Source organism: Schistosoma haematobium, chromosome 4 (genome assembly GCF_000699445.3).
Source record: "Schistosoma haematobium chromosome 4, whole genome shotgun sequence".
Classification (NCBI taxonomy): domain Eukaryota; kingdom Metazoa; phylum Platyhelminthes; class Trematoda; order Strigeidida; family Schistosomatidae; genus Schistosoma; species Schistosoma haematobium.
In genome coordinates, this window is record NC_067199.1 from 24,442,845 (window position 1) to 24,464,564 (window position 21,720).

At 33.0% G+C, this 21,720-nt stretch overlaps 1 protein-coding gene across 1 annotated transcript in view; it reads right to left on the reverse strand.

Annotated features, from left to right (window-relative positions):
• The window catches only part of PDE2A_2 (cGMP-dependent 3',5'-cyclic phosphodiesterase), a 62,924-nt gene extending 56,460 nt beyond the window's left edge, over positions 1-6,464 (reverse strand). The window contains exon 1 of the mRNA XM_051216033.1: positions 6,317-6,464. Coding sequence (XP_051066585.1) covers positions 6,317-6,355 — 39 coding nt within the window. The 5' untranslated portion in view covers positions 6,356-6,464. The remainder of the gene's footprint in view (positions 1-6,316) is intronic.
• Between the last annotated feature and the right edge of the window lie 15,256 nt (positions 6,465-21,720).

Sequence of the window (21,720 nt, forward strand, 5' to 3'; positions counted from 1 at the left end):
TACACTCATTAACTTTCTTTGTGTTTTTTTGTAAAGGTCATCGTGTAACAGCTACGGTAACAAGTATACGAAATCTAGAAAACTTAACAATACAATTATCAGAAAATGATGCGTTTAGAATACTAACATATGCTATAAGCATACACATAAAAAATGATGTACATTTTACTTAGCACGAGATTTCACCAAGTGTTACAAAACTAACACGATGAAATCTTTAAAAGGTGGTTTTTTGTGCGTTCTCAGATTAAAGTATTCATTCTTCGAATTTCTAGATAGGAGTTGAAAAATAATTCAGAAATATTGATGACTTAGTTTTTCATTGCTTCCATGTATATTGCTAAAGTCGACTAATGTATGAAAATAAGAGTTCACCATTGGTCTGTATTAGCAAGAGTGCGATGAATGGAGATCAATCAGATATACTAAAATAGCGAAAATGAGTTAATTTCATATATCTTCCAGTTAGTCACTAAAACTGGTTAGGAAGAAAACCAAATTTGTAAATGTCTAACTTAATGCAATTTATTTCAGTCATTTTCAGTTGTTATTTCTTCGGATGTCCGAATAAATACATCTTTCACTTGAATATAATCCTTAAACTTCGCATGTTTTAGTAAAAAAATATATTTCCCAAAAAAAAACTTTAACAGGTCTAATCCTAGATTCAGGCTATATCATCTGTTATTGATAATCACAATATGTGACAAGTTACTTAGTCGAATAAATAACTAGTTACTGAAAGAAAATGTATTTTAACATATTTAGAATCACTTTTAGAAAATGCAGGTTTCATATGAGTTACATTCATTTAGGTACTGCTTCATCCTTTTTAGACAATATAACATGTCATTGAATGAATCCATAAACAATGGAAAACATTTCCAGATGTTGATATAATACATTTTATGGGATAATTAACAAAAAACATGAATCAAAGCCATGTGATACTTCCTAGCCCCCAAATGCCCTGATACGGCCGAGAGTGGGAAGAGTCCGCTCTCCCTCTCGAAATGCTCTCACACGGCCACGCGTATACAGCCTCTGTCAGGGAAGTCCTACTCACTGCCTTCTCATGGCGGGGGTGTTGTTTACGAAAATGAGAGGACGAAAAGCGAATATCCGGCACTTTAACTGGATTCCAAACCAATGGTGCACATGGGCTCCAGTATCCTCCGGGAACAAATGTCTTATGAACCAATTGTTGGTCACCGGCTACCATGGGACTGCATCTCCTCACGATGTTCCACTGCCTTGTGGATCAGACCTTCAGGTCGAAGGCTCGGGGAGTGGCCCTCTAAGGAAACCACCTGCTTCAAGGTTGGGCACCTGGGCAGTATCACAACCCTCACACATATCAAATGAGATTTGTGTGGCGCATATATATTTGGTGCCTCTTTGTACCATTATCTATGTGTTGAAATAAATAAATAAAATGTGATACTTCCTAAATATTAAGAAATAAATATTCTGAAAAGAGAGTACAATATTTCACAGAATATATTGTGTTCCATATTTCTATCAAATAAATAGATACAAAGTCTAATTTCTACTCACCCATGTCAGTTTATAAATTAAGAAGACTCAATAGATTTACGACGCTATTATTGTTGAAAGTAGCAATACTAATCTATATCTTGTATAATTATTTTATAGTAAATAATGATCATTTAATTGTCAGTATCTAACTAATTACTGTCTGTACAGAGCGCTTAGCATCTTTCTACTCACAAACGTCAGCACAATGCTTATGTATCAAAATCTGTTATATATATATATATATATATATATATATATTTACCAGCATAATGATTAATCCTGCTGTTTTTACAAACGACGTTCTGATGGTTTAGATAAAACAATAACATTTTGAGTCAATTAATTAAGCCAATATCTTTCCTGGTCTTTTTAGTACCATCACGTTGGAAAATTTTAGTGTTTATTTTATGCTTGACGGATTTAGAGATTAAAATAAATCGATAACCAGTTTAAATTTCATAATTGATAAGAAAGAATGCCTGAAGATAGTTTGATTCCTATTTTCTCACCCACACGTTTGGAACAGTGTCAATTAATTCCGGAGTTAGAATAATTTTAATATATACTATAATTAACGATGGTTTTTCCTGATTGACAATAACGAATAAATTTAATATATTTTTTGAAGACATTAAGTGAAAACTCTTCAAATTTAAATGTTTTATCGTCATTCTGTAAGTATCGACGACTCTATAATTGAGTGAACTCGAAAAATTTACATCTAGTGGTAAGTACTTCACATTTTAAATAATGGATCAGAATCCAGTGGTTCAAAATTTGATATTCATTTGATCATTGATATTATGTGCTCTCTATAGTGCGTTATCAGTGGGATTTTCTTACTCCTAACAGGTTTCTATTCATCATAACTGATCACAAACACATAGTAAGTGCATTTCAAAGTAATTAATTGAGGAAACCGTAGTTGTTGTTTCTTTTGGATGGTACATCCTTAATTGGATCTATCTATTACATTTTATTTTATCGAGTGGAGTTATGTCACATTTAATGGTATTATTATAAGGCAGTGTAATTGTTTATCCATTTCAATTCCATATGTTACTCGATTGTCAAAAAGAACGTAGATGTTTGCGCTTCTAATCATGTGCCAATAAGCTGATTTGTCCAGTTTTATTTATCTTTACTGAATGAAATTTTCAAATAGACATAATCCACCACTTTTTATCTTTGAATAATGAATACACATTCAGGAAATAACTGAAACACGGTTTTACATGCGACTGATGAAATTATTCTGTATGTATATATACTTTGTCTAGATGGTGTACATTATCAAAATATTATGAAAATGTAAATATATATGGTTTAGACTGTTTATAGACAATCATCACTTAATTATTTTTTATTTATTAAAAGAATAAGAATATGATGCTACAAAAATACCGTTACTGAATAGATAATAATTGTAATGCTGGACAGTCAAACTATTATTATTATTATTTCAACACATAAATATTGGTACAAGAGGGCACCAAATATATATGCGCCATACCATATTTGTATGTGTGGGCTGTGATACTGCCCAGGTGCCCAGACTGAAGCAGGTGGTTTTCTTAGGGGCCACTCCCCGAGCCTTCGACCTGAAGGTCTGATCCACAAGGCAGTGGAACATCGTGAGGAGATGCAGTCCCATGGTAGCCGGTGACCAACAATTGGTTCATAAGACATTTGTTCCCGGAGGATACTGGAGCCCATGTGCACCATTGGTTTGGAATCCAGTTAAAGTGCCGGATATTCGCTTTTCGTCCTCTCATTTTCGTAAACAACACCCCCGCCATGAGAAGGCAGTGAGTAGGACTTCCCTGACAGAGGCTGTATACGCGTGGCCGTGTGAGAGCATTTCGAGAGGGAAGGCGAACCCACCCCACTCTCGGTCATACCAGGGCATGAATTGACCAAATCACTAAGTGAAAGTGCTAGTTAATATAATAACGTACAATTTATGAACGTTTGCAGTGTTGTTGAATTAAAAAAACAGTTACATATTGGAGTTAGTGAACGAAATTATGTTACCTTAATCTACCTGTTAAAATGAAAATCTTTTACTTTTATGATTAAATCTAGTAACCAATAAACTGTGATACTGAACAATTTTAATCAGTTTAATCACATATTTACAGATGGTAGATTATCACAGTGATTAACATTTAATGAAGTAACTGATTTTTGATTGCCATGATTAAAAGTATGGATGGATATAGTCAATGTAAATTGGTTTAATGACATTTCATTTTAAATTATCAAAATCTTGAACTGTTGATTTGTTTAGTGAGCAGTTGAGTGAACTGCATAGTTACAGTAATCTAAGAATAAATAAATATTTTAGATCTATGTACAGCGTTGTTCAATGGAAGATTAAGTTTAAAAGATAAGTACTTATGATCAGTAAAATTATATATTTGGAGAAATAATATCGTTTCTTTAAATAAACAAATTATTATTGACCCTTATTTTGTTGAGGAGATGAATAAAAATTGTAGTCACGAGATCAGTATTTTTCACTTATTAAATTGGATAAAATATGAAGCGTGGCCCTATGAAAAGGAATAAGGTCATCATGAAGGCTGTTTTAGAGTCAGTGTGTGTTATTAATGATCAGAAACTGGTGAGCATAGATATACTGCCCTACGTCAGTGGTTGCCATCGAAATAAACGTAGAGTTCTCAGTTTTATAATTGCTTTAACAAAGTTTTGTCTCAGTTTGATTTGAAGAGATAGCTCGCGAATCAGCAGAACCTACTTCCAAAATTATTGGTGATGACTTTAACCCCGGACACATCATAACTTTACGTTTGACAACTTTAAATTGAAGCATCACTAAGTCATCCGACAGCTATTTAATAGTAATTATCCGAGTACAGTTCACGTGAAATTGTTTGTGAAGAATCGTAAAATTTGTAAGCTTTATTTGTCATGCCTTTAAGTGACCAGCTTACAGATTAGTGCCTCAAGGTCTAATTATAAATATTCATGGCTGGACCTCAGCGATAATAGAGGTGAAAAAGTTATACGCATCTGACATTTTTTTATAGTTGACTAATACCACAAAAAGGAATGAATGCGATAAGGCGTCTTTGAGATTTACGAATCAGTAGTTTGATCTTTAATTTCTGAGTTATTTGTGCATACTGTTAAGAAATTTCGTGCTAAGACAAAACGGTCGACTTCAATTTTATACCTGCTGGTATCAGCCCTATCCATCTAACTTTTGCATCCTGTACAACTAAAAATAAATTTGTTGATTCATTCGATTTTCATTGAGTTTATACTGGTTAATGGAAAAATAGTTGAACAATAATAAATAGACTAACAATTAAATGCATTTATATATGAGCATGATCTCAGTGAAATAAAAGGAACATGTACCTAAAATCTACGTCAAAAACTAAAGTGATAGGTGTGAGAACCAATATCAGTCACTGGACACGGAAATGTAGTAACTTTATGAATTGTATTATACTTCGGTAAATGATCTGCATTTCCCTAACTTAAAGAGACTAATTCCATATTTCACTATGACAAAACAGTTTATCGAAGATCAAAATTATCACCCTACGGTAGAACAACATGAGTAACACGATATGTGACTCTAGTGTTTCAGTATAAAATTGTACATATGTCAGTTCTTTAATGTAGAATGCAAGATGAATTTATTTGCATAAAAACATCGCCTAATAAAAATGAAATTAGATTATACATGAAGATCATTCATTAATTGCAAATCGTTATTAGTTCATTTTATTAAAAGTTTACTTCGAATGTACTTACAGTTATTTAATCGATAATTATCGATTTCTTTAAGTTCAAAAATTATCTCTCAAGTACACTTAACATGCGATAGAAATAAGATTGTTTAAACTGTAATCTAATAAATTAAATGTATAAATTGCCTGTTTACATATTGATAAAATGAAATACCAAAAAAAAAAAGCAACATAAACCTTAAGGAAATCTCATGACAGAAATGATATCTAATAAATTTCTTTTCAAACCTTGGGAAGTTTTTAAATCGATAAATATTTTCATATGAATGTGATCGTGACGTACTACTATGACTATTCTTGAAATTCTATTCAATTCATTAAATGTACTTGTAGTTATTATAAAGAGATAATTTAGTTTGTTTATAATTCTTTGAAGATATTTCGATAGAACAATGAGAAGACGGAGTTTATCTGAAAAATGTGATGTATTTGCGCTATACATTTTAAACAATCTGCTCACACATATACTTGTCAAGGCATTTTTATATGAAAATTAATAAAGGTCAATTAAATAAAAGTTCAAATAAAATAACAAAGGGGGGAGAAAGAATAGCCTTGGCTATTCGTAAATTTAAACCCCCCTCATGTGTACAAAAACAATTTGTCTTAACCTTGAATTTAGCTTGGTAATCCTTAAGTCATTCTATGGCCTAGGATAACGAGACAATTTCTTATTCTTTCTCCCCCCTTTGTTATTTTACTTGAACTTTTATTTAATTGACCTTTATTAATTTTCATATAAAAATGCCTTGACAAGTATATGTGTGAGCAGTTTGTTCAAAATGTATAGCGCAAATACATCACATTTTCAGATAAATTCCGTCTTCACATTGTTCTATCGAAATTTATAAAAGGGACTAATTGCTTTAAATTTTTTGAAGATAAACGATAAGCTGATTTCTAGTCATTGTTCCAATAGTTTTGAACTGTATATTATACGGATAGAATTAGAAATTTCGATCAAATAACATGACTTCAAAATGAACACTTACTTCGTTTTCCCATGATGTTCTCGAATAGTTTTTATTCATTGTATGTGAATAATATATTTGCAAACTTTTATTCTAGTTTGTACTTTGAATCATTTAAAAGGTTACTAGAAATTCCGTATAATTTGCTTTAAATGTTCATAAGTGATTTAGTATGTTAGAAATTGTAAATGAATTCGACATCTATAAATCATTTCATAGTTCAGCCCTTATTGGCTAATAATATCAACCAATCAAATGTTATTAATAAATATTAAATGTAGAAACGCCCCAGTTTGATTGCAGATATGTGTTTACTTATACCTTATAAAACATAATTTCTACTATTCAAACAAAACTACATCTTGTATTGATTTTATGCTTTGATTTATATTAATTTATAATAGCCATTAAATGTGAACACAATAAAATTATCAAGTAAATTAACATTAGAATGGTTGCGTAACGTCCTTATGTTTTTGATGTGATCATTCACTGACATGAAAAATGAATACGTTTTGTATCATTATTGAAGTCCATTACTCCAATTGAATGCAGTGAATACTTAAAAAAGTTTAATAAAGTTTTGTATTGATTTATAAAGTTTGTCTATTTGTATATTTCATAAACTGACCCATAGTACATGAACACATCTTCCCACGATATGAGGTACATTTCTCAGTCTGTAATCTATAAGCTGAACTTACCATTTATAGTACACATGATCTAACACATATATGAACAGATAGCTCATGTTTTAGATAAATTATGTAGTATAAAAATTCCATTATCATCAAGGTGTTCTACATTAAAATCATAGAGCAACTTGTAAAGCTTGGCATTTAAAAATTTCAATTCTGATTTATTACCATGGAGAAAATTCCATATTTCCATTTATTGCACGTAAAGAAAATTTATAAGTATTTATGATAATCCAATACTGATATTGATATCATTCAGAAAACGTAATTGAATAGTGTCATATTCAGTTTCCAAATCAGTAACTGATGCAGTAAATACTCATTTTCAAAATACCAATTTGGTTTAGTAGTGAGTATTATTTAGAAATAAAATTTCTAAACACTATTTTAAGTTCTTTCATATAAATTAGATTTTAATAAATTCGGGGTTGATATTTATATAGTCTGATTTAATGGAACATAACTCCAAATAAACAAAATGTTTGACCTTACTGAAAAGTACAACAGATGAGTTGTTAAATTTAGAATAGTACAAAACATGGATGATTATCGACGATCGTAGATTTAGAAAACAGTCATCTTCAGAAAGAAACAGTTTGTAGCTTGATTTTCTTTTGTGCTACTTGGTTGATAAAAATGGTGTTTCTGTAAACGTCTTACTTTATACAACATAATTATAACATATAATGTTACATCTAATAATACACAGTATCTTGTTTCGTGCTAATGTATCTTACTATCTGATAAAAAGAGACTGAATATTTTTTAGCAAATGAAGAGATAGCTGTGTAGCGGTCGTTAAGTGGTTAAGGTACTTAGTTCTTAGCCACTAAGCTGCATGCTCGAGATCCAATCCACCTACTTGACTTCAAACGACCAAGTATGACAATTTCTCACACTGAAAGTGTGTCTTGAAGTCAAGGAAAATAATCTGTACTCGGTAGCTAAGTTAATCAAAATAACTAACCAATAAAATGCAAATAAACGCTTGGTAAATTCCGATAATGCAATGAGAAGACGTAGTTTATCAGAATTATGTGATATATTTGCACAAAACATTTCGAACAATCTGATCACAAATAAACTTGTTAAGAACATTTATGTATGAAAATCAAAAGGTCAACTAGACAGGTTAAGGGTAAGCCATAACAAAGGAAAAAATATTAAAGTATACAAAAACAAATGTGATCACCACTCTAAATAATAAATCAGTATTACCAGGTTAGGTTAAGTGTAAGGACAAATTGTTTTTCAACAAATAAAGGGGGTTTCAATTTCCGTATAGACAAGGCTTCAATAAATCTTAGTATACGTCCTTGAAGGCTTTTGTGTAACACGACAAATGCTGATTTGATGTCAACCTTATGACCAGTCCCAATCAAATGTTTCGCAATGGATGATGATGTCTGTCAATCCTGTGATCTTATTTGACCATTGGAATCCATTTGTTTCTGCAACCATTTTGGTAGGTGTTCACCCACCCTTAATTGCAAATCACGATTGCTCCTCCCTATGTACGTGTTTTCACACCTACATGTAAATTGATAGACACAATGGGATGTGACACAATCACTTTCGTGCTGTTTGGACTTTTGGTGAAACATAGACCTTGTCTTTTTGATAATGACAAGTTGGGCTGCATAAAATGTCCGTTTGATAGCTAATTTAAATCTCTGTTTCAACATGAGACTATTTGTGTCACCTCTGAATGATAATGTAATATAGAGTCGCTTTTTGGGTGCCAGAAGCGTCATAGGTCTAATCGTATTGCAACCCTTCTAGTGGTTTATGAACTTCAAAGAATAACTATTATTCATTAACGTATCAGTCAAGAGCTTCGTCTCTACTTCAATAGTATCACAAGTACAAACACGATTGACTTTATTGAAGCCTTGTCTATACGGAAATTGAAACCCCCTTTATTTGTTCAAAAACAATTTGTCCTTACACTTAACCTAACCTGGTAATACTGATTTATTATTTAGAGTGGTGATCACATTTGTTTTTGTATACTTTAATATTTTTTCTTTTGTTATGGCTTACCCTTAACCTGTCTAGTTGACCTTTTGATTTTCATACATAAATGTTCTTATCAAGTATATATGTGATCAGATTGTTCGAAATGTTTTGTGCAAATATATCACATAATTCTGATAAACTACGTCTTCTCATTGCATTATCGAAATTTGTCGAAGGGACTAGTTGTTTTAAACCCTTGGTAATTCGGAAAAAAAAAGGTTTTTCAATAACCGGACATTGTGTAAACCGAATTACAAAAACAGAGCGTTTTATTACGTTAAATTACGTTATGTAAAAGTAGTGCTATATCTTCTGTTATGCTTGTGAAAATTCTTCAATATATAATACACAATTTTCAATACTCCTAAAACTCATAGACGTTTTAAAAATATTTTTTGAATTTATTTCTTGCTTTATATGAAGCAACTAGTTACTTACAAAAAGATAATAATTATTTTAACCACAATACTTCTATAAAACTAAATATTTTTTTAAATGTTAAATATATTGCTGTTATATTCCGATGAGTAGAAAAATTGTATTTCTGACATTTCGTGACTTAATGCAATTCCCTTCTTTAGAGTTAAAGTGGCTTATATTAAGTCACGAAACGTCAGAAATACAATTTTTCTACTCATCAGGATATAGCAAAAATATTATTATATTAACTTTTTACCTAATGTTCAATTTATTTGAAACTATCAAGTTCAACCTTGATATTGTTACCCAAGTAATTTTTATTATCGGTAAATTGATATGCCTTTTACTAAACATCATACTTTCTTAAAACGCAATATTAATCATAGTAAGTTTAATAAGATGAAAATGATCTATTCGAGGCTAAATTTTCTGATGTAGCACAAAGTTAACACTTATAACGTTGAATAGATTCGGTTACAATGTTTGATCTTCGACAGTATAGAATAGTATTTATTCAGATTCATTCATTACTTCTACATTTTATAAATGTTACAATGTAGTTTTCATACCACGATCAAAGTATTCTAGAAATATAAGGAAAAGTAGCGGGCTTTTCACAATCAGACTTATAGCATTTACAAGATGTATGACTATCTACTTGACATAATAGAATATATAATGATATGTCTACCTGATAATGTGTAGACATGTATCTAAACAATTCTCGGTTTACAGTAAACTTAACCTTTATTTTACATACAATTAATCACAAATTGCAAAGAAACAACGACGGTAAATGCCCTTTGACATGATTGCTACTATATCAAATCAACATTGCAAATGTGCAACATCAAAACATTGTATGTGCTAAATCAGTTCAGAATAAAATATCAGATGTTACAGATGTTAGATGTACTATAACACATTCTATTGCCAAGCCTTCTCTTTATAAAGTCATTTGCTAGGTGATTATTTATTTACGTAATTATTCATTGAAATTCATTTTTATATTAGGTAAACAAACGATTATATTTTGATTGCCGAAATGATATGAAGTCATTTAGTTATTAGTTTTCTAATCTGATATATGACGATATCGGAAAAAAGACAAACAAAATGATATTTTTAAATTGAAATCATGAGTCAATTGAAGCTAGACCACCATGGAAAACCTGAAAGCACTGGAATGCCGTTTCGCCGTAGTATGGGACTCCTCAGCAGTGTGCATCCACGATCCCGCCTCCCGCGAGATTCGAACCCAGGACCTATCAATCTCGCGCCAGGCGCTGAGGAGTCCCATTCTAGGATGAAACGGCCGTCCAGTGCTTCTAGGTTTTCCATGGTGGTCTAACTTCAGTCGACTCATGATTTCAATCAAAAAAACTTAACAATCTCCACAACCCCTAAATTGATAATTACCATGTACTCACTAGTGACTAGCTTCGTAAGAAAATTCTCGGAGTTCTGGTGAGAAGCCGTGACTAGTGGAGATAATCCGTGTCGGGTAGAAATAGGTGTCTACCTCAGTACAATGGAAGATGGTCGCGCAATTTCGTGGATTGGTTGAGGTTATACATTAACACCATTGGATCCCGGCTCAGTGGTCTAGAGGTTAAGCTCTTGGTGCGAGATTAATAGGTCCTGGGTTCGAATCTCGCGGGAGGCGGGATCATGGATGCGCACTGCTGAGGAGTCCCATACTAGGACGAAACGGCCGTCCAGTGCTTCTAGGTTTTCCATGGTGGTCTAACTTCAATCAACTCATGATTTCAATCAGAAAAACTTAACAATCTCCACAACCCCTAAACTGAAAATGATATTTGCTCTAGCCAACTAATGAATCATCAATAGTCAGTGATCTTGTTGTTTGAGTACTTGATATTTTTATCTTGGTATAACACTACATATATAAATTAACTCAATTACATATAATAAATTATCATATCAACTGAACAATAAATAAAATTTGACAATATTTCATGGTCATTAATAACAATGATGCACTATTGTATGATCGTAAAAATGTTCACCATTTTAGTGTACAGACACGCTAGTTTCATTAAAACTAACTAAAACCCATTTAAATTGACAATAAACCTAACAGAATAGAGATAAGATAGAAAAGAATAAAATTCTTTGCGAAATTCAATTTAGGAGTAAACTTACTTACTTACTTTACTTACGTCTGTTACTCCTCCTAAAGGAACATAGGCCGCTCACCAGCATTCGCCATCCAACCCTGTCCTGGGCAGTCCTTTCCAGCTCCTTCCAGTTGTTATTAATCCTTTTCATATCTGCTTCTATTTCTCGACGTAATGTGTTCTTTGGCCTCCCTCTTTTCCGCTTCCCTTCAGGATTCCAAGTTAGGGCATGCCTTGTGATGCCGTTTGATGATTTCCTTAATGTATGTCCTATCCACTTCCAACGTCTTTTCCTAATTTCCACTTCATCTGGGAGTTGGTTCGTTCTCTTCCACAGCAGGCTGTCGCTGATAGTATCCGGTCAACGGGCTTTGAGTATTTTGCGTAGACAACTATTTATTAATACTTGTACCTTCTTGATGATGGTCGTAGTAGTTCTCTAAGTTTCAGCTCTGTACAATAGACTAACTGTGTTGACGTTCGTATTAAAGATTCTGACTTTGATGGTGGTTTAAAGTTGTTTTGAGTTCCATATGTTCTTCAGTTGTAGGAATGCGACCCTTGCTTTGCCAATCCTTACTTTTACGTCTGCATCTGAACCTCCTTGTTCATCGATGATGCTTCCCAGGTATGTGAAGGATTCTACATCTTCCAGAGTTCCGCCATCAAGAGTGATTGGATTGCTGTTCTCCGTGTTGAATTTGAGGACCTTAGTTTTCCCTTTGTGTATGCTGAGGCCTACTGATGCAGAGACTGCTGCTACACTGGCTGTCTTCATCTGCATTTGTTCGTGTGTATGCGATAGGAGGGCTAGGTCATCTGCGAAGTCCAAATCCTTTAATTGATTCTGAGCTGTCTATTGTATTCCGTGTTTTCCTTCAGATGTCGAGGTCTTCATAATCCAGTCGACCACCAGAAGAAAGAGGAAGGGGGAGAGTGGACGGCCTTGTCTGATTCCGGTCCTTACTTGGAATGCATCTGTCAGCTGTCCTCCATGCATGACCTTGCACTGTAGTCCGTCATATGAGTTCCGGATAATATTGAAAATCTTCTGAGGAACACCGTAGTGTCGAAGAAGTTTCCATAACGTTCTCCTATCCACACTGTCAAATGCCTCATCATAATCAATGAAGTTGATGAATTCGATGTCTGACTTCAGCGCTTCAGCTGGTATGTTGTCGGGTCCTGCTGCTTTCCCGCTCTTGGTTTGTCTGACGGCCATTCTGATTTCTTTCGTCGTTGGTGGATTGACACCTATAGGAAGATCTATGTGTGCTGCTGCGATGTCCGGTGGATTCATTGGAGCCGGCCTATTCAGGAGTTTCTCGAAGTATTCTACCCATCTATTCCACTGTTCTTGAATTTCAGTGATTTTCCTGCCTTCCTTCTCTTTGACCGGTCTCTCTGGTTTACTGTATTTCCCTGATAGTTTCTTCGTTGTATCGTAAAGCTGTTTCATAATCCCTTCCCTTGCAGCTTTTTCCGCCGTCGTTGCTAGTTCTTCCACGTATTTCTTCTTGTCGGCTCTAATGCTCCTCTTCACTTGCTTGTTCGCTTTTATGTATTCAGCTTGTGCTTGGACTTTCTCTGCTCGTGTTCGGCTGTTGTTAATTGCTGTCTTCTTGTTCTTCCTTTCTTTGATCTTGTCCAGTGTTTCTATAGAGATCCATTCCTTATGATGGTGCTACTTTAGACCTAGAACCTCTTGACACGTTGAAGTTAATGCTTCTTTGATACTTTTCCAGTTGTCCTCCATAGTAGTTTCTTCTTCTTTCAGTAGATCCCGTAAGGCTTGGAACCTGTTGTTGAGAGCTATCTTGAATTCATTGAGTTTGTCAGTATCTCGAAGGAAGGCTGTATTGAACCTTTGTATTGCTGTTTGTCCACTTGTCCAGTTCTTTTTTAGCTTCAGTTTTAAATTGGCTACAACTAGGTGGTGATCTGAAGCTACGTCAGCACCTCTCCTGGTTCTCACATCTTCCATTGTCCTTCGGAATTTCTTGTTGATGCAAATATGGTCTATTTGGTTCTCTGTAGTGTGGTCCGGTGAGATCCATGTAGCCTTGTGTATACGCTTGTGTGGAAATAATGTGCCTCCTATGACCAATTTGTTGAATGCACACAAATTTGCAAATCTTTCTCCATTTTCGTTTCTCTCTCCCAGTCCATGTCGTCCCATAATATCTTCATATCCAGTGTTGTCTATTCCGACTTTGGCATTTAGATCTGCCATTAGAATGGTGAGGTCCTTTTTGGGCATTTCTCTATGATTGACTGCAGCCGCTCGTAGAATTGATCTTTAATGTCGTCGTTGCTATCATTGGTGGGTGCATAACATTGAATAATATTCATTGTGATCCCCTCCTTCTTTGTTTTAAATGATGCTTTGATGATTCTGGATCCGTGAGATTCCCATCCTACAAGTGCATTTCGTGCTACGTTGGACAGCATTAGAGCAACTCCCTGAGTGTGTGGAGGATTGTCCTCTTCGTGACCGGAGTATAGCAGCATCTCTCCCGTAGCTAGCCTTTTCTGTCCAGCTTGGGTCCAATGGGTTTCGCTGATTCCCAGTACTGCCAAGTTGTATCTCCTCATTTCCGTTGCTATTTGACTGGTCTTCCCGGTTTCCCACATTGTTCGGACGTTCCATGTATCTACAAAAATTTTTTGCTCTGGTTGTTAGAAGGGGCATCGGCCTCATGGCTTCCGAAGGAACTCGGCTTTCACCATGAAGCGTCATAATTCTTGTAAATGAAGACCTTCTAACTTTCAGGGCAGAGTTTAAATGGTTTGAATTATTTTTTCTGGTAAGCGTTTTTTTAGCGAGTTAGTTTTCTACGGGATGGGGACGCTAACCCCATGCTCAACCCTCCTCCTTTTCCCGGGCTTGGGACCGGCAGTAACTCTGGAAGAACTACAGGCGGAGTTAGGAGTAAACTACAATCAATTAAAATGGTCCACAGTTTCAGTGCAAATTAATATGTAAAAATGACTTCATATTTAACATCCAATTCAATATGCATTACATATTTTACCTATTATCCATAAAAAATAATAAATGAAATACGATACTGAAAAGCGACTGGTACTATGGAAAAGTTTGAATTGTCTCGTTACTTCTGAATTTCAGTTTTTTATGTAAATGATTTTCGTGAACAGAAGTCTTGAATAGACTGTAATGTATTTCTATATTCTATGATTTCGGTGGATTATGTTTACGATAAATTACTGAATATAAATAAAATATGATTAAATGATAATCTAGTCTATGATTTAATTAATGAGGTCAAGCAATATTCTTTGCTTTTGAAGTGAGCGTGACCTTGACGCATGATGTAAAAGATAACTTAAGAGATATACATGATAACAGAGTTGAAGTGTTTGAAGTAGAGGTTTTGAAGAGTATTCTGATATACTGAAGTTATGAAATATTATAACCATGTGCTCAATAGGTTCTCAAACGCTTAGTGAAAAATCTCGATTATTAAGGTCTGACGATATTATAAGTGGGTTATTATAATTAATGGCTTTACTCAATATTATATTTTTGTTACTATATAGAATTCGTAGCACAAAATATTTTAACAAGTTTCGTTTACTTATTTCTTGATAGATTTTGACGGTAAATATTGAATGGTCACCAGTTAGATGTTAGCGATTTAGGAATCGACATCTGAATGATGTTCATTCTATTCAATGTATATTGACAGCCATCGAGATGTCTACGACTCTACATTTTTGTAGCTAGTACAGCGAAAGGTTTTAAACTTTTCACAAACGCACCCCAATAGGTTATCCAGTTAATTGACATAATTTTCTGTTCAAATAAACTAAGAAACGGATAACTTGTTGAAATATCTAGATGACAGGAACAGGTAGCCCAGATATACAAGCAGGCCAACAAGTTCACACAATTGAGTCACTCACCAGTTGTATAATATGATAGTCAGGCTGTATCACAAAATAGGTACTGTTGTAAATTCAAGTGTGAAACAAAAGTGATCTTGTGTTTGATCCATGGTTGACTTATGTGCATGCATACGAGGACAAAACGACATCTAGTGACACATGTTTATCAGTGTTTAATTGGTTGAAGTCAGTCCTAGATGTAAAACGACAAATTGAACAGTATTCGCAATTTACCACTAAGCATAATTGTAAGAAAAACTTAAAGGGACTAATCGTGTACATCTCCTCTTGTAATTGAAATATCGAAACTCAATCGTTACGTATTTCATCAACATTATTCTTTAGTTTGAAAACGTCTGTTCAATGATAGTAAGAGGACTTTATTATATCATTCCTCGATTGTTTATTCTAAATAGTTCATTAAGATTAGATTTACACAAACTCCGAAGTTTTACTTTATCTTAAAATTTACGACATAAATTATACAGCAGTCGATCAGTATTAAATAACACTTAAGGATTTTTTTTATTCGCTTTTGTTAATCTTATGTTGTTTTTTTTCCTAATCAGACTAGCTAAGTCAATAAGTTTGAACTCATATGACCTCATCTACAAGGAAAAAACCAATCTAATTCTCTTATTGTCAAATACAAAAAATTTTTTGGCTTAATTTAAGAAAAATATCGACTTATATTGGAATATAAAAATGTAGTTCATCAGTCTTTTATTTAGAAAGAATTGATGTGGACTTTTTTTATTCTGTTTCATCATTGGTCTGATTACAAACTTTCCATCATACTTCAGAAAGATTGGTAAGAAGCAATTATTTTCAAGTATCTGTGCTTGATGTATGTCATAGATTTTGTCTTAATTCCTTCTTTCTCCTACATAGAAAATTATTTTACCTTGATTTTTTTTATAGCATTCAAGTTAATGTTATTTAGTATTATTCTGCATCAATAACAATGACAATATTTTTACATAACAAAAGCAACACTAAATGAAATACTGTAAAGTATTAATAATTCCCTTTCACAGTGAGTACTACTTACGCCTGTTACCCCTCGTGTAGGAGCATAGGCCTTCGACCAGTACTTTCCAATCGGCTCTGTCCTGGGCTCTTTCCAGTTCTTTTCCGATTATTTCTCATCCTCTTCGTATCTGTTTCCGATTCCTGACACAATGTGTTATTTGGTTTTCCGCTTTCGTTTTTCCTTCAGAATTACAAATTAAAGCTTGTTTCGTGATGCAATTTGATGATTTCCGCAATGTACGTCCTATCCTTCTCGAACGTCTTTTCCTAATTTCCTCTCCAGATGGAAATTGGTTTTTTCTTCCATCACAGTAGGTATCCGATTAACAGATCTGGAGTATCTTGAGTGGAAAATTGTTTATAAATGCCTGTATTTTACGATGATTGTAGTAGATCTTCACGTTTCTGCTTCATTCAGTAGAACTGTCTTGATATTTTTAATAAAGATTCTGACCTTGATGTTGGCTGACAGTTGTCTTGAGTCCCATATGTTGTTCAGTTGTAGGAATGCTGCCCTTGCTTTGCAAATTCTTGTCTTCACATCATCAGATCTTCCTTGTTCATAGATGATGCTCTCCAGGTAGGTGAAAATTTGCAACTCTTCCAGGGCTTCTCCGTTTGTGACTGAGTTGGTGTTTTTTCTTTTGTATTTAAGGAACTTGTTAGTTTTCCCCTTGTATATGTTGACGTCTACTACTAAAGAGGCTGCTGCTATACTAGCTATCTTCACCTGCTCTGATTATGCATAACACCTAATTTCAACCAAGTTTCCAATGCAAATGATCTTACCGTATTGAATTTGCATTATCATTTTTTAAACATAGAAAGAACGATTTTGTAGAGTAAAATAAAATCAAGGAAATAATTATGTCAAATTTCACAAAAAATCGAATGATTTTAAAACATCAAAACTACTAGTTCACCAAAATATAAAGATGTTTACAGGTATAAATGTAATTAGTGCTTGATTTCATAATAAATGGAACGTGTGTATTGAAATCAAATAAAACTTTCATAAAATATACGAATTTTTATATCAAATTCGAGGATATTATAGAAAACAATTTGATAAAACTATTGGTTTTCCTTTTTCATTCCTTTTATAAATTGTATCTGTCGGCAAGTTCGTTAATTAATACAATTTTTTCACGTATAGCTGCTAGGATTGTAAGGTATCATTGAACAGACAACAGTAATTTCAGAAATAAAGTTTAGCACTAAACTTGAAAAACAAACTGCTTACTACCTAGGTGGGATTTTATGTTGATTTAAAAAAGCATGAGCGTAATTGCAAGTGGAAACCCTCACTTAATAAATTGTGATTTTCAGTATGCTTGGAATGGTGATCGATTTGAGCTAGAACGTTTTATTTTCATCCTAACAAACAACAAACATAAGGTACCTTGACAACCTCGCAAAAACGTCCGGCCGACACATTGTATGAAATAAAATATTTCTCTTCTTAGTTGTGAGTGAGAACTTACCTAGTGAAAACCGTACATAAATACAATCATTTTACATGCGAGTAGTACTGAATGGTGAAGTACAATCTAGAAGCATTAGCTTATAAATTAATCTAACCACAAATAAGAGATTAACTATATCGCGGAAAATATTACGTAATAATTAGTACAAGGGTTTGTTATTCCAGAATTCAATAACATAGCCATGCCTTCTTTGTTTTCAGATTTCATTTACAATACTCATTTAAGCAGATAGGACTGATTGTTACCAAAATGTACATGTTTCGAATCCCTGCATATAGGTATCAACTTGAATTGCGTTGGTGAATAACGGAATTAAATAAGTCAAATACGAGAATAGATTTTTGAATACGTACATATTGCACAATCATTGGCCCAGAGAGACGATCAAAGAAACAAAGCGAAACGAAATGATGCGCGGTGGAGAGAGCATGTGAGCCAACTCGATTTATTCAAGTGTGAATCGATGTTTTCAGTTAGACCAAAATAAGCTACGGACATGTGATGAGTAAGATAGGATAAGTGGTGCACACACATACGCTTATATTATATAAAAACAGTCCAGGTTGATAAGCGAATAACTGGCAAAGTCAAAATGTGACTCAAGAAGAATGAATAAATTGGCCTGTCCGGAAGCTAGAATAAACTGTGTGGGCTTGCATATCACTACAGTGCTCTCATGCATCAGTTATTCAAACGTATTATAACAAGTAAACAAGAAATAATTATTTCCCAATAATGTGAAAGCCATTTTTAAACTTGCTTGATCCTTTGATTTGTGAACTATTTTGTGCTCATCTATCTACTGAGGTTCTTTGCATAAATAAGACTATACGTAACATTAACTATGTATAATAGTGTATTAATCTGTTGAGAAGATTGATAATCATAAACATAAACGAATAAATAACAAACTGAAACATTATTAACAGAACTATTAGCTTTTATTTCATAGTGAACGTCATTCACTCGTTTATCATATCGCCCTATTCATTTATCTTAGAAATATCACCATCCGTTTTAGTTTGGTTTCCAAAGAGATCTCGGCTTACTTTTGTTGTCTTGCGTAACTTGTGGTGTAAACATATGTCCATCTACCGTCCAAAGGATAAACTTACTTCTTGTCAGTTCAACGTTATGGGTATGAAACATGAAACTCGATCGTGAATATATTCAAATCAATCCTCGTGTATTTTGAGACTACTAAGTGAATAATGCCGAAGTTAGGCGTAGGGTACTAGGTAACGATGGCAAACCTGTTAATGACGTAGTGGAGCTTCATCAACTGAGGTGGCTGTAATATGTGTTACGTAAGCCTAACGATTTCCCCTACTTCAACGTGCAATGTCATATGGTGTAGCAGTATATTAGAAAAAGCTAAAGAAAAATGAGCGAAAACGTGACATCAGATGAATGTTGGATTAAGACATGCTGGTGTACGAGACATTCTGGGACTTAAGTGTGGAAGAACTATAAATGATCAGCGAAATTGATCGTTTTACTAAAGCGACTGATTAAAATAATTAAGTACATTAATTAGTTCTCAAAACTCCAATTTTATACAGAAACAATTCATTTAGTAGACATTTTCTCTAGTGTTAAATAAAACTAGTGACTTTATACCGTCATTCGATCATTAACAAGCTAAATTCATCACAACAGACAAAAGGTTTTTCATTCTGACATCATGTTTTTTTGATTACAGCTTATAATCAACAACTAATACAAATTTGAAAAAAAGATACTAAGTATCTATATTTTAAGGTTTCATAAATATGTCTCCAGGTTGTCGTCTTTGTGAACTTAGTAAAGAGAATAGCACAATTAGGATTCTTCAAATAAGTAATCATAAAATTTTTGACTAAACATTGATATTATACGCACAATATCAAATAATTTAAAAACCTCTTTATTTGAGACACTTTGACTATGAAAAATGTATGTTAATACATGGCAATTTATTGTAGTAATTTACTACATAAGATTGTTATGGAAAAGTTTCAAAAACTCCAAATCATTTCAGTACATCCAATACTCAATGATTATTCGAAATAATTATAAAATTTTGTATAGATTCAACACACTTATATCATTTGAATATCAGGTGTATCTAACAAAATTACTATTGAAAAGATTACCTTATAGAAAAAGATTTTGACCAGCTGCTACTTCAAACTGAAACACTAACAGGTGGTTTAATGAAGTAGAAAAAAAACACCTCAGAAACCACGACCAACTAAGTGATAAAGAGTTAATTTTTATCAGTTTAATTTAGAACCCTTTACGATCTGGCACAAATATATTAAATTCAATAAATTTGAGGTTCTACTTTGAAGGAGTAGTACGTATACTTTTCATATTTGTACCAAGTTGTTATGAATGAAAATATTATGCCCATTCAAAACCAAGATCGATATGTATCAATACTATACAATACTGAAAATTTACAATCTTGATATAATCAGATTTTGAATGAATTATTCATGTTTATTTTGAAAGTATCTTGATCTTGATTTCCTGTAAATCATAAAAATAAACAAAATCCGATTTTCTAATTTGATCAAAAAATATTTGTACTGCTGATACAAAGTCAGAATTTGTTTCTTTTTATAGCACAAGTTTTCAATGTAATTATACTTAGTGCATTGTATTTTATTGTCGGTCACATTCTTTGGGAAATTTAATTTTAATTTTATCTTCTAAACAAAATGGAAAAGTGATTTCTAAAATTAACCAGAAAATAATTCTCGTATTTATCTTCTTCTTCTCCATCTTCAAAAAAACATTGAATTTGTAATTTCAGCTTCAGAGAAAAATTGATGTTTATTTCACATAAAAATATTTTCCGATACTTATTTTGCCAGTATACAATACACGTGAAAATATTTTTATCGCATTTTTTCCAGAATGGTAACAATTTTTATTCGTCTATAATAAATTTTACTCAGGGAAATATTATATTTCCGTATTTGTTTTTTGTCTAATAGAACATTAATTTGTTTCTGTGTGTATTTTCTTATGTCATTCATTGTGTATATGTAACATTTTCTCTATATTTATTTAACCTATTTATGTACATAATAATGTTGTTAAACATTCATCGGAAATACAATATGATTATTGATCATTGTGACATTTCCTAATTTGATTCCTACTTTCAATAGTAAAAATGAAAGAAAAAAATATAGACGGAAATTCAACTGATAAATATTGTTGATGATGATTGTAGTCAACTATTTAGTGTTTTGCATGTTAATCATTTCCCGTGATTTAATCTACATGGGAATGGTGTTTTTTTTTGTTACAAGTTAAAAAGACTATCACTGGAAAAATCATAATGGTTTTTTAGAAAATTATAGGACATCTATCTAATATTCATATAATACACATATATTCACTCACAATTATACCAAGGTTAAATTAAGGAATATTAATGACTCACATATAACGAGTTACGTTTATGTCACTGATTTGAGATCAATTGGTCCACATTTACAATTCAGTTACTCGGTCAGCTACAACGTAGGACCAGGCACATATATGCATCGGTCCAAGTTGCCATACCTCATTAACACAACAAGATGGACACCGGATTCATAAAAGTAGTTAATTCAGAGGTGGTAAAATATAAAGGAAAGATTGTAACAAGGATATAGTACAGGAAGAAAGCATTAGTTCGTAGAAAGATATGAAGCGATTTTAGTCTCATAGTTTAAGGGAAG